At 42.2% G+C, this 15,003-nt stretch overlaps 1 protein-coding gene across 3 annotated transcripts in view; it reads right to left on the bottom strand.

Moving 5' to 3' along the window:
- The window catches only part of MTREX (Mtr4 exosome RNA helicase), a 102,418-nt gene that overhangs the window by 78,740 nt on the left and 8,675 nt on the right, over nucleotides 1–15,003 (bottom strand). For 2 of the 3 annotated variants that reach the window (XM_077816849.1, XM_077816848.1), the window contains exons 4-7: nucleotides 13,850–13,912; nucleotides 13,174–13,286; nucleotides 7,372–7,546; nucleotides 338–428 (exon numbers count right to left, since the gene is read on the bottom strand). In XM_077816849.1, the coding sequence (XP_077672975.1) occupies nucleotides 338–428; nucleotides 7,372–7,546; nucleotides 13,174–13,286; nucleotides 13,850–13,912 (442 nt within the window). Of the gene's footprint in view, nucleotides 1–337; nucleotides 429–7,371; nucleotides 7,547–9,621; nucleotides 10,468–13,173; nucleotides 13,287–13,849; nucleotides 13,913–15,003 lie in introns of those variants that run through there. The other variant, XM_077816850.1, reaches the window with a different exon arrangement.

Genomic DNA, 15,003 nt, shown 5'->3' with positions numbered 1-15,003 from the left:
CCTTATTAAGAAGAGCTGTGCCTAATTGATGAGCTAAGGAGGCTAATTAGGCAGATGATACAAAAGGCACGACAAGGAAGTAGGCTGGGGTGGGGAACCAGACAGATAGACACACTGCTTTTCCCTGAGGACTCCTCAGGACTGTTGGCGTAAGACTGTCCAGCATACAAGATGGTGGGAACCAACATTGTAAAGAAACCATACAGGTTGTTTTACCAACAAAAAGGTCTCTGAGCTGTTTGTGGACTTCAGCAGAGGCAGGAGCGAGCAGGCCATGCCAGAGATGGGGAAAAGAATATACTATTTATTTCATAGCAAATTTGTAAATACACCATACCTGCGTCTCTCATATAATGGATTTCATCAAATATAACCCAGGCAACTTCTCGCATAACCTCAGAACCTCTGTAGAGCATACTTCTCAAAATCTGAAGAAAATAAAAGAGCGTGAGTGATGCATATAGCACTTAAGTAACATTAATTACTACTACTGAATGTACTCTGTTTTCAAGGATCTCCTTAAGAAAGTTTCACATAGAGATGTTTGGCTCATATTCATATAGTAATCATAGAACTGGAAAAAGACCTTGAGAGATCATCTTATTCAGTCCCCTGCACTCAAGGCAGGACTAAGTATTATCTAGACCAGTGGCTCTCAAACTTTTTAACTGGTGACCGCTTTCACATAGCAAGCCTTTGAGTGTGAGCTCCCTTGTAAATTAAGAACACTTTTTTATATATTAACACCATTATAAACGCTGGAGGCAAAGCGGGGTTTGGTGTGGAGGTTGACAGCTCTTGACCCCCCATGAAATAACCTGATGAGCCCCTGAGCAGTAGCAACCCCCAGTTTGAGAAAGACCATTTCTGACAGGTGTTTGTCCAACCTGCTCTTAAAAATCCCCAATGATGGAGATTCCACAACCTCCCTAGACAATTTATTCCAGTGCTTAACCACTCTGACATTTAGGAAGTTTTTCCTAATGTCCAACCTAAATGGCCCTTGCTACAATTTAAGCCCATTGCTTCTTGTCCTATCCTAAGAGGTTAAGAACAACAATTTTTCTCCCTCCTCCTTGTAACAATCTTTTATGTACTTGAAAACTGTTATGTCCCCTCTCAGTCTTTTCTTCTCTAGACTAAACAAGCCCAATTTTTTCAATCTTCCCTCACTCAAGCGGTTACGTTTTCTAGACCTTTAATCATTTTTGTTGCTCTTCTCTGGACTTTCTCCAATTTGTCCACATCTTTCCTGAAATGTGGTGCCCAGAACTGGACACAATGCTCCAGTTGAGGCCTAAATCAGCACAGAGTAGAATGGAAGAATTACTTCTTGTGTCTTGCTCACAATACTCCTGCTAATACATCCCAGAATATTTGCTTTTTTTGCAACAGCATTACACTGTTGACTCATGTTTAGCTTGTGATCCACTAAGACCCCCAGATCCTTTTCCGCAGTACTCTTTCCTAAGCAGTCATTTCCCATTTTGTATGTGTGCAACTGATTGTTCCTTCTTAAGTGGAGTACTTTGCATTTGTCCTTATTGAATTTCATCCTATTTACTGCAGACCATTTCTTCAGCTTGTCCAGACCATTTTGAATTTTAATCCTATCCTCCAAAGTGCTTGCAACCCCTCCCAGCTTGGTATCGTCCGCAAACTTTAAAAGTGTACTCTCTATGCCATTACCTAAATCATTGACGAAGATATTGAACAGAACCAGACCCAGAACCGATCCCTGCGGGACCCCACTTGTTATGCCCTTCCAGCATGACTGTGAACCACTGATAACTACTCTCTGGGAATGATTTTCCAACCAGCTTTGCACTCACCTTATAGTAGCTCCATCTAGGTTGTATTTCCCTAGTTTGTTTATGAGAAGGTCATGCGAGACAGTACCAAAAGCCTTACTAAAGTCAAGATATACCACATCTACCACTTCCCCCATCCATAAGGCTTGTTACCTGATGAAAGAAAGCTATCAGGTTGGTTTGACATGATTTGTTCTTGACAAATCCATGCTGACTGTTATTTATCACCTTATTATCTTCTAGGTGTTTGCAAATTGATTGCTTAATTATTTGCTCCATTATCTTTCTGGGTACAGAAGTTAAGCTGACTGGTCTGTAATTCCCCAAGTTGTTCTTACTTCCCTTTTTATAGATGGGCCCTTTTCCAGGCTTCTGAAATGTCTCCCGTCTTCCATGACTTTTCAAAGATAATTGCTAATGGCTCAGACATCTCCTCAGTCAGCTCCTTGAGTATTCTAGGATGGATTTCGTCAGGCCCTGGTGATTTGAAGATCTGAAGTAATTTCTGACTTGTTCTTTCCCTATTTTAGACTCTAATCCTACCTCATTTTCACTGGCATTCACTGTTAGACATCCACTCGCCACCAATTTTTTTGGTGAAAACCGAAACAAAGAAGTAATTGAGCACCTCTGCCATTTCATAGATACTAAAGGTCAGAAGGGACCATTGTGATCATCTAGTCCGACCTCCTGCACAACACAGGCCACAGAATCTCACCCACCCACTCCTGCGAAAAACCTCTCACCTATGTCTGAGCTACTGAAGTCCTCAAATTGTGGTTTAAAAACTTCAAGGAGCAGAGAATCCTTCAGCAAGTGACCTGAGCCCCATGCTACAGAGGAAGGCGAAAAACCTCCAGGGCCTCTTCCAATTTGCCCTGGAGGAAAATTCCTTCCCGACCCCAAATATGGTGATCAGCTAAACCCTGAGCATATGGGCAAGATTCACCAGCACGATACCCAGGAAAGAATTTTCTGTAGTAACTCAGATCCCACCCCATCAGGCCCATTTACCATGAATATTTAAAGATCAATTAATTACCAAAATCATGTTATCCCATCATACCATCTCCTCCATAAACTTATCGAGTTCCACATTTTCTGTTATTGTCTTTCCCCCCCTCATTGAGTAACGGGCCTACTCTGTCCTTGGACTTCCTCTTGCTTCGAGTGTATTTGTAGAATGTTTTCTTGTTTCCTTTTATGTCCCTAACTAGTTTGTTCTTGTTTTGTGCTTGTGCTTTTCTAATTTTGGCCCTACATACTTGTGTTATTTGTTTATATTTATCCTTTGTAATCTGACCGAGTTTCCACTTTTTGTAGGATTCTTTTTTAAGTTTTAGATCATTGAAGATCTCCTGGTTAAGCCAGGGTGGTCTCTTCCACACTTCCTATCTTTCCCACGCAGTGGGGTAGTTTGCTCTTGTGCTTTTAATAATGTCTTCTTGAAAAACTACCAACAGTCTTCAATTGTCTTTCCCCTGAGACTTGCTTCCCATGGGATTTTACCTACAACTCCCTGAGTTTGCTAAAGTCTGCCTTCTTGAAATCCATTGTCTTTATTGTGCTATTCTCCCTCCTGCCATTCCTTAGAATTGTAAACTCTACCATTTCATGATCACTTTCACCCAAGTTGCCGTCCACTTTCAAATTCTCAACCAGTTCCTCCCAATTTGTCAAAATCAAATCTAGAACAGCCTCCCCCCCGTAGCTTTCTCCACCTTCTGAAATAAAAAATGGTCTCCAATACATTCCAAGAACTTGTTGGATAATCTGTGCCGTGCTGTGTTATTTTCCTAACAGATGTTTGGGTAGTTGAAGTCCCCCCATCACCATCAAAGTCCTGTGCTTTTAATGATTTTGTTAGCTGTTTCAAAAAAAGCCTCATCCACCTCTTCTTCCCGGTTAGGTGGTCTGTAGTAGACCCCTAACCAGGATATCACCCTTGGTTTTTACCCCTTTTATCATTACCCAGAGACTTTCAACAAGTCTGTCTCTTATTTCTATCTCAACCTCAGTCCAAGTATATACATTTTTAATATATAAGAGAACACCTCCTCCCTTTTTCCCCTGCCTGTCCTTCCTGAGCAAGCTGTAACCTTCTATACCAATATTCCAGTCATGCGTATTATCCCACCAAGTCTCCATGATGCCAACTAGATCATAGTTGTGTTTATTTACCAGCATTTCAAGTTCTTCCTGCTTATTCCCCATACTTCTTGCATTAGTATACAGACATCTAAGATACTGATTTGATTTCTGCCCCCTTCAGTTCTGTCTCGTCTCTCCCTTATTTCTGCTGTAACAGCCCATGCCCCCCCACAAATTCCAACCCTTCTCCCAGGTCTCCATGTTTTTGACTTACCTGTGGGCTTTGGTCACCTGCCCCCGTTGAACCTAGTTTAAAGTCCTCATAAATTAAGGTAATATGAAACCTTAATTTGCAATTAAAAAAACTACACATTTAGAGGTAGGTTATTAAAAAGAATATCAAATCTGTAGCAAGCTGCTCCTAGAAATAATTATAAAATACTTCTCACAATACATGCTAATCATCAAACTCAGCAACATGATTTGAACCTGTTCCCCCCGAGATATAGTGAAGGAACAAGGGGCTGAATTACCATTAAATTTCAGGACCAGTTCAGCTTAATGTTCTTTTAAACCTTCACTTACCCCAAAGATGCCACACAGGTAATTACTACGTTAAGGGGAAATCCTTTAAAGTCTAAGAGTTCTTCCCACTCAAGTTTCTCTCCTGAAAAATATTTACTTCTTTAAAGTGACTTCTGATTATTCCCTGAGTAAATGCATACAGCGAACTGCAGGTCTGTGTTCCACAGACTTCTAAGACAGAAACATTACAAAGACTTATTATCAATGCTGCCTTAGTCACAGTGGGGTGAGTCATAAGATCCTGAGGAACTGACACACAAGCTAATGTAATATGTCAAAGCACTCTAATCTACTGATGCAGAGGATGAATGGAAGTAGCATTCCTTTTAAAAACTGATCCCCAAAAGCTATAAAAAAAACCTTGCTAACTTTAAGTGCCTCAGTCCTACCCAAATAAAAACTTAAAGTCCTCAACATCTAGGACAGTGTTTCCCGAACTGTGGGTTGTGACTAATGAAAGGGTGCCATAGGAGGATGAAGTGAGCTGTAGCTCACAAAAGCTTATGCTCAAATAAATTTGTTAGTCTCTAAGGTGCCACAAGTACTCCTTTTCTTATATGAGGTCTTGAGACTCTTGCAGCTCCTGTCCCTCAGGGCTGCCTGGGGTTGGCTCTCTACTGCAGGTGTTGCAACCTGGCTTCTGGCACATGGGGTCACAACTCCACTCACTCAAATTTGGGCTGGCCACCCCATTATCGGGGAACAGGGCCTAACCTGAGCAGCACTGCAACGTGACCCCATATGCCAGAGGCCAGGTCGCAACACCCAAAGTGGGAAACTGAGCCCAATCAGCTCCACGGGACAGGAGCCACAGGAGCTGCTGCTGCAGGATCAGTGCAGAGTGAGCTTGCTCTACAGCTCCCCCACTTGGGCCTCCCATCCCCCAGGGTCAGGAACTGACCTGCTTTAGCCACTTAACATATTGAGACTTCCCAACAGGTCCCTGGGGATGCATTAACAGACGTAAGCCAAAAGGAGGTCATGGCATAAAAAAGTCTGGGAACCACTGATCTAGGATAGGTTTCAGAGTAACAGCCGTGTTAGTCTGTATTCGCAAAAAGAAAAGGAGTCCTTGTGGCACCTTAGAGACTAACCAATTTATTTGAGCATGAGCTTTCGTGAGCTACAGCTCACTTCATCAGATGCAGATGCAGATCTAGGATATGGACTCCTAATTTTCCCCAGGTGTTAAGAAATTTTGGAAAGACCATCTGGAGAGCAACAATCTAAGTCAGGTGGGAAATCAAGACACCATTTTTTATATAAGCCTGGACCACTTTATCACTGTGAAATATGGTGACAAGAAATCAGCTATTATCATATGCAACACTCACTCTTCTTACAGATGTAACTTATTGAAAATACTGTCTTTAATAACAGGTGGAATCTTCAAAGGTCTCAAAAAGAGACTCCATCAACCCTGTCAGCACCAGGTTGAAGTACCATTTTGCAATGGCTTTTCTGACTAATGGGAAGATTGACATTTCAGGAGTCTTGTGACTTGACTGAAAACAACAGAACTGTTAACTGACAGATATGGTGAGCGTACACACAATTGCACCTTCATAGAAAAACAGGAGAGGATGAGAAGCCACATTTAATAAACAACCTAGAAGAAAATATGGATACAGATTAGCTGCTCACAGAGAAAGAAATTTCAGAGCAGAGGGCTTTTTGGACTACAATAAAATCTCTTGCACTTCCACAGAGCATGTCAGACCAAAATTAGTTAGCCTCCTGTGAACAAACAACGAGGTCACTGAGATGTTCAGATATTCCTGAAAGAGCTGGTCTGACGACACCACTAATAGAAACAGAAGCTTCGCTAAAAGATCCATTCATCAGCACAATCTAGACCAGTGTTTCAACCTCTTTGTGCAGGTGACGCTCTTTGGACTTAAAAAAAAAAAAAAAAAAAAGTGTGACCCCCCCTCCCCCGTCTACTTCAAAAAAAATTGCAACCCCTTACCCAGAGCTGAAGCATTTCACATCGCTGTCCGTTACCAAACAAAGTTTGAAGAGAGACAGCTCCATTTCTTGAGTCAGATCTACCACGGTCTAATTAAAGGACCATGCACATCATCTCAAACCTGAAAAAGTCAGGCACCAGCCCCACAAAGGCATTGTCTTCTGATAGAGTTGGTGGGAATGAGAAACCTCTTAACTGCTGAGGAAGACATGGAAGCTCTGCTGCCCACTGGCGCAAGCTTGAGATGTGAAGCCCTTACACAATAAGCAGTGATCTAGACTTCCCCAGGCAGAGGAAACAACAGGTATGTGAATCCACAGGGAAGCATGAGACATACTACTGAAGTAAAACCTTAGTGACTTGATTGGCCATGAGAAAAAAAGGTTGAAGGATCATACATATAGAATAAAAATGTAATGTGTAATGGGGCACACTACCTAATATTTACTAACTAGCTAAACTACAATTTAACAGTAAATATGGAAGCATTACCATTCACCTAGAGCTAACTAAGAAAAGGAAGAAACTGTAATGTTTGGGGCCACATTGCCCTTTTACAATCTGGTTCCAAAAATTCATACTTAGAAAGCAGCCCTAACAGGCTCTTCTTTCCAGAAGACTCCTGAGGCACCAGAAAACCTAGGACGCATCTCAAAAATGTGAACATACAGCGGTCATTTCAAAATAGTTCATTTCCCCCCCCCCCACAATAATCAGAGACTAAATTGAAGGCAGGGGAGAATGTGAGGGCAGAGGGAACTTAAAATGTTGTGGTATTTTTAACGTAATTCACCCAGTATAGTCTTTGTTGGAAATCTTTCTGTTTCAGCCATTCTCAACAGCATGGGCCAAAAGTACTCCAACAGAGACAAAAAGGAACAGCAAAAGGACTAAGTACTACCTACTTAAACATACCTCTGTTGTCATTACAAGACAAGAAGCTGTAGGATTAATGGTGACATCCCCAGTCATCAAACCAACATCCTGAAATTCTTCATACATCTCACGATACTTCTGGTTACTCAGAGCTTTAATAGGACTAGTAAATATCACACGCTGTTTCTCCCTCAGAGCCAAGGCAATCGCATACCTACAATATAATATTAAATACATGAGAGACATTTACACCTTTCTACCCTTCCATGAAGAGTAAAAATCTAACACAGAAGACTGGTAACAAAATAGGAAGCCTTTCACCTGTTGGTTACCAGCTTCAATTTAATCCAAGCTGGTAGAACTTATATATCATTGCACAGAGACTCTGTAAGTTACACTTGGCAAATTAGATTTGTTAAATAAATTAAAGTAGTGACTGTGACAGGTTATCCCCCACTCCAGGGTGCCACCTGATATACTGGGGTACCACTGAGATCGCCTGTTCCACCAGTCTGGGCTCCCTTACACTGACCAGCTGAGCCAGGCCCTCAAGCCTCCTCCAGCACACACAGGTAGGGACACACCCAGATGCAGAAAGACACAGACACTGAGATCAACTCTGCATGGAAAAACTCAGGTAGGGAATTGTCCAGCACTCAAGTGCACACGTCCTCCAGAATGTAAACCCAAAATTCTATTGTCTTGCGCTGCACAGGGAACTGTACAGCATAAGCTAATTGAAATTTGCCTCCTCCCTCAATGTGGAGGAAGATATGCACAGCTTTTGCCCCCCCCCGTTATGAATTTCACAAAATTGTTTCAGAGAAAACAAAGCCAAGTTGATTAACTACAAAGGTAGATTTTAAGCGATTAAAAGGAATAGCAAACAGATCAAAGCAGATTACTGAACAAATAAAACACACACCAAAACTAAGCTTAATACACTAAAGAAACTGGTTACAAGCTGTGTTCCCTGTAAGCTGCACGCTTGGGCGGCCACCCAGCTCATTAGCAGAGCGCATACTACCAGCAGCATGTGCTCTGTCCTACAGCTGTTCCTGGGACCCTCCTGCTGTGTGGGGGCGGGGGGGGGGGAAGGAGAGAGAGAAGAGGGAAGGGGAGGAGGGTGCTGATCTGAGGGTGTCCCCCTCTCCCCACCCCTGTACCCCATCTCCACAGAGCAGGGGAGAGGGGTCGCAGCCTGGCTCAGGACTGAGTCAGGACTCAGAGCTGCTGCAGTGATGGGTGAGTGCCTTTCTTAAAGAGACAGTGCACTGTTTCTGAGATTTCCCCAGCAGCCAGTTCAGAGTCTCTCTCTCCACTCTGTCACACACATGGTCTCTGTCACACACACGCTGTGCCACTCACATGCACGCATACGCTATCTCTTTCACACTCACCTCCCAACCCATACTTGTATTATTGTTGTTACTTCTTGGTACTTCCTGCAATGCACACATATTGTCTGTAATTTTATTCTTTCAAACTGTTATTTTAGTGTTTTGGCTGATCTATGCATTTCATAATTTTTATTTCTCTTACACTTAAATTTAATTCTTTGAGTAGTGAGTCCTAAAATGCCTAACCTGTCTGGGCTGAAATAATTATCCCTATGGTAACTTTTTAAAAATATATATTATATCTAGGTTTTGTGCTTCTACTGGTATGGCGTACATTTCTCGGTGCACATAACTAAATTTATTCCACACATGGATGGAAAAAATTAGAGGGAACGTTTGTTACGAGCAGTAATTCACCCTAAATGTTGTTTTAGGCACTTCTTTCACAGGCCAGCCACCTTTTCCAGCCTGGGCTCAGCTCTTCTCCCGCCCTTTTGTCTTTGTTTCTTCGGCCTTGTCTACACTGGCAAGTTTCTGCGCAGTAAAGCAGCTTTCTGCATTGTAACTCCCGAGGCATACACACGGCCAAGCCACTTAGTGTGCAGAAAATGTGCAGTTGCAATGCTGTTAAAAAAAAACCCAAAAAACCCCACACCACCCTGACAAAAGGCGCACAGCTTTCTGCACCAGGGCTACAGCGCAGCGGTGCCAGTGTGGACACCCTGGTCAATTACAGTGCTGAAACTGGCCTCCGGGAGGTGTCCCATAATACCTGTTCTTGCCTCTCTGGTCATCAGTTTGAACTCTACTGCCCTGCCCTGAGGTGACCAACCATCATCCCCACCACGTAAATTCCTTTGGAATTTTGAAAGTCCCCTTCCTGTTTGCTTGGTGATGTGTGCAGCTATCTCAGCGCATCTTTCCAGGTGGACGTGCCTGCTCCACGTACCAGACGATCCCCAGCTTGGAGCAATGCAGAGCTGCTGGACCTCATCAGCATTTGGGGAGAGGAGGTTGTCCAGTCCTAGCTGCGCTCCAGCCGTAGGAATTATGATACCTATGGACAGATTCCACGATGCATGACAGAAAGGGGCCATGACCAGGACACACTGCAGTGCAGGTCAAAGTGAAGCAGCTGTGGAACGCCTACCACAAGGCGCGGGAGGCAAACTACTGCTCTGGTGCTGCGCCCCCGAGCTGCTGGTTCTACAAAGAGCTGGACGCGATACTCGGTGGTGACCCCACCTCCATTGCGAAGACCACTGTGGATACTTCAGTGGCTCACGTGCCAGTCGAGAGTGGACTGAGCCAGGAGAAGGAAATCTTGGACGAGGATGTGGAGGGGGACCCAGAGGCAGAGGACGACTTGCAGGTCAGAGATGCATGCAGCCAGGAGCTCTTTTCTACCCCGCAGGAGACTAGCCAGTCATAGCTGTCGGCTCATGGCGAAGCACAAACAAGAAAGGAAGCCCCTGGTAAGTGGATTTGATTTTGGGAATCACTGAAGCGAGATTTTGGGGGAGATTTGGAGAGTTGCAGAAAGCAGGCTTGTGTCCGTATGATGTGTGTATCACCACATGCCTTGTCTAAGCGGCGGAACAGACTGTTCATTGACTCCCTCACTTCACGTGAATCTGCCTCAGATCTCCAGGAAACTCTCATGGAGATACTGGGCAATCTGCTGCTGCAGGTTCTTTGGCAGAGCTGCTTTGTTTCTTGCCCCACGAATGGTAACTTTCCCACACCACTCTGCCATCCCTGGGGGTAGGGGGACGGATGGACGGACCATTGCTGCACACAAGCAAGCCGCATAAGGGCCAGAGCAGAAGCCGCAGTCTTGGAGAAGACCCTCCCTTGATTCCCTGCTCACCCTCAGCAGCGAGAGATCTTCCATAATGAACAAAGCCTGCAGAAAATGTGGGGACAGGAATGATTATAGACCCCCCCCTACAGTGCTGGTTCTCCCCAAGAGCCATGTGCCCAGTGAACAGTAGGGTCTGGGAACAATGATTTACCCTGCTCCTGTGGCTACTCACCATTTTGGGGGTCTTGTGGCTCATGTGTGATTGCCTGGGGTCAGCCAGTAGATGTTTCCAGCAGTCATCCCGGGCGGGGATTTAGTGAAGAACGAACCCCGATTAACTTATTTCCCTGCCTTAAATAGGATTTACATATGGCACGAATCCTTTGTTTCCCAGTTTGATCCCCACCCCCTATTAGTAGAAAAATACTAGTAGTCCAAGATGAAGTTCAATACCAGGTGACATGATCACATGATCCTGTAGTGTCACAGCAACCTGAGTCAAAGACCATTTGAAGCATCGCAGGAAAATGGGAGATTAGCATCTTCAAAGCCAGACTGATTGCATTTTGTCTGGTGAGCCTTCCCCAGGTTCAAACGCTTTTGTAATTGATACATAGTCAATATTCCTAACTGTAGATACAAAAATGGTACGTGCATACAAATAGAATAATCACATTCAGCAAATCATAACCTTTTCAATGATACCTCACGTGACTTATCTTGCACAAAGAATATTAGTTATGACATATTCATATCATAACAATATTTCTATGAAGAATATGGGGTGTAGTGTCACAGTGAAATATTACAGAAGATATTATCAGAAAAAAATTGAGAGAAACCATTAAATGTGAACAAAGGCCAAGCTACTGTTTTATCTCAAGAGGTGCTCTCTCCAGTTAAGGGGAGAAGCCTCTTATTCCCAAATGAAAGCACAGGGGAAAATTTATAGAACTCCTTCCCATGCCCTTATACACATTCTGTGGTTAAATAGCAGACATCAGCCTACAAAGAAGACAAACCATTACCTCTCAACAAAAAACAAACAAAATAAAAATCAACTATTTGACTATGAATTACAACCTAGAGGAAAACATAACTGGCGATTTTCTAAAATCAGTCAACCTGTGGAACTTGTTGCCAGGGAATGTTATGCAGGCCAAAACTGTAACAGGGTTCAAAAAAAAAAGTTTATGTAGGATAGGTTCATCTATGGTGTCAAGGCTCCCCCCCACTCTGAACTCTAGGGTGCAGATGTGGGGACCTGCATGAAAAGCCTCCTAAGCTTATCTTTACCAGCTTAGGTCAAAACTTCCCCAAGGTACAAAATATTCCACCCTTTGTCTTTGGATTGGCCGCTACCACCACCAAACTAATACTGGTTACTGGGGAAGAGCTGTTTGGACGCGTCTTTCCCCCCAAAATACTTCCCAAAACCTTGCACCCCACTTCCTGGACAAGGTTTGGAAAAAGCCTCACCAATTTGCCTAGGTGATTACAGACCCAGACCCTTGGATCTTAAGAACAATGAACAATCCTCCTAACACTTGCACCCCCCCTTTCCTGGGAAATGTTGGATAAAAAGCCTCACCAATTTGCATAGGTGACCACAGACCCAAACCCTTGGATCTGAGAACAATGAAAAAGCATTCAGTTTTCTTACAAGAAGACTTTTAATAAAAATAGAAGTAAATAGAAATAAAGAAATCCCCCCTGTAAAATCAGGATGGTAGATACCTTACAGGGTAATTAGATTCAAAACATAGAGAACCCCTCTAGGCAAAACCTTAAGTTACAAAAAAGATACACAGACAGAAATAGTTATTCTATTCAGCACAGTTCTTTTCTCAGCCATTTAAGGAAATCATAATCTAACACGTACCTAGCTAGATTACTTACTAAAAGTTCTAAGACTCCATTCCTGGTCTATCCCCGACAAAGGCAGACTATAGACAGATACACAGACCCTTTGTTTCTCTCCCTCCTCCCAGCTTTTGAAAGTATCTTGTCTCCTCATTGGTCATTTTGGTCAGGTGCCAGCGAGGTTACCTTTAGCTTCTTACCCTTTACAGGTGAGAGGAGTTTTCCCCTGGCCAGGAGGGATTTCACCCTTCCCTTTATATTTATGACATATGGCTATTAGCCAAGATGGTCAGGCATGCAACTCCATGGTCCGGGCATCCCTAGCCTCTGACTGCCAGAAGCTGGGAGTGGACAACATGGGATGGATCACTCAATTATTGCCAGTTCTGTTCCCTCTGAAGCACCTGGCATTGACCACTGTGGGAAGACAGGATAGGATATTGAGCTAGATGAATCATTGATCTGACCCAGTATGGCTGTTCTTATGTTCATTCTACATAAAAAACATCAACAGAAGAAGACTGTTTCAAAAATAAAAAATAAATTTAAAAAATCAAGTCTAAAAGTGGAGAAATCCTCCACCACTGTCACTTGCTAAGCACGATGAAGAAAATAACTTTTGTTTTACATTTTAACACACATCTGAGTGGTCAAAATATTTGTAAATCATTAAGTCACACCTTACTACTGGCAACAGACTACTTTAGAAAGTGTGACTGATGCTACAGAACTTTTAAAAGTTTTTCTCTTGAGTCTGATACATAATTCAGCAGAACTAACAGGGGAAATGCCACACTATTCACTCTTACAAAAATCTATCACAAAATTACTTACTCTGCACACACAGTTTTGCCAGCTGATGTATGAGCTGACACTAAAACAGACTGATTGTTATCCACACAAAGAATGGCTTCTCTTTGAAAAGCATCAAGAATGAATGGATATTCCTAAAAAGAAAAAAAAAAAGCATTTAAAAGCAACATACTTTATAGCTTAAATTTTGTTGTTTTCCAGACTGACCTAATGAGCAAATTTCAGCCTCAAGCAAAATTTATGACTAGTTACCATCTCATTCCACTTGAAAATAGTATTTTATAATAGTTTTTTTATTTAGATTTTGGATTAACTTACTCTGAGAGTTAAGTTTGCGAGTCTCAGCCAGATCCGTAACTGATGTAAAATGGCAAATCTAGGCCTTTATATGTTTAGATTTTGTATGGCGTCTATTACAAAAATAAAAGAACAACAAACCCACAGTTTATACCACTGGAGCCACTGAATGATGCTGCCAAATGGGTGATGGAAACCAAACCAGAGCAATCTCTCCATCTAGCTCTAACTAAAATTACATTAAAGACAAACATTAATCTACTCATTCAGTGCAGAGACCACTTTTTAAAGATTTCCCTTTACTTCACTGCTGCTGATAGGGCCCATTTATCCCCATTTATCTACTTATACCCTACAGGCTATAAATCTGTATTTTTTTTCTTTTAAATCTATCACACACCTTTGAAGCTTTTCCAGTTCTTGGCTTGAGGGCTATGAAGTCTTCATTTGCAGGAAGTGCAACCTAACAAAAACAGAAAAAAACACCAAGTTTTAGAATGCTTTGTATTCAAGGTGATTCTTAATTACAATGCAGCCACTCTGACTCAAACTACTATTCAATTAGTACTATCAAGCTAAACAGAGTGGGTCAGGACTCAGGAGACAAACAAAACACAGGAATTTACTTTTGACTTTTCAACTTCTATAACACTGCTTCTTATGTTTTGACATGTCAAATGTTCCCTCTTCTTCAAACCCATCTTTTCAAGCAATCACTAATAAATTCCATTCCCTCCTTTTCCTGGCGTATTATCTACTGTTTTGTCTTGTCTTAGATTGTTAGAAATTCAGGATAATGAATGTTGCAATATATGACTGTAAATAACTGTTTACTACTCCTAAGGAAAATCTGCATCAAAAAATTTAGAATTCTGCACACAATATTTTAATATTATGCATATTATTAGTTAAAGTAACACAATATAATCACAATTGTTTCAATTATTTTGGCAGTGTATTTCAAAATACCTGTCAGCAAGTATGTCTGTAACAATACAGACAACAAAAAAGATTCAGGAAATGTTTTTTTGATAAATAGATTCCTTACAAGGCATATTAATACAGAACTTGATGTATCTTTGTTGACAATTGTCTTCTGTTTCAGTGAAATTAAATATTTCATTTAAACAAAGTCATTATACATAAGTATTGTAACGACCTGACCTAAGACGGCGCTAGCATCTGTCATGCCTTATCCAAGTTCAAGCTTCTGTGTGTATTGTAAGGTTTTTGGGTCACACCACTGTAGTGGGAAGGGGGATTGGTGAGTTAGCGGTAGTTTAATGGTAGGATAGGGGGTGATTAGCATGGGGAAGAGAAACCCCCAGGTAGAGACCCCTTTCACGCTCTCCAACGTTACACACTCTTGGTAACAAATGTGCTGTCTTTGAGTAATAACTCAATTAAACTACAATACAGAAAAAAAAGTCCCAATAACTATTCAGCATTTCCTAAAGGTCAAGGCAAGTGCGTGCACACACATTTGTGTGGATTGGGTTGTGTGCACGGTTCTCCAGCCAACATCTCTTTGTCTCCGGAAGTAGTAGGTGTGCC

This window comes from Eretmochelys imbricata, chromosome 5, assembly GCF_965152235.1.
Source record: "Eretmochelys imbricata isolate rEreImb1 chromosome 5, rEreImb1.hap1, whole genome shotgun sequence".
Taxonomy (NCBI): Eukaryota; Metazoa; Chordata; order Testudines; family Cheloniidae; genus Eretmochelys; species Eretmochelys imbricata.
This window is presented reverse-complemented; position numbering and strand designations above follow the sequence as displayed.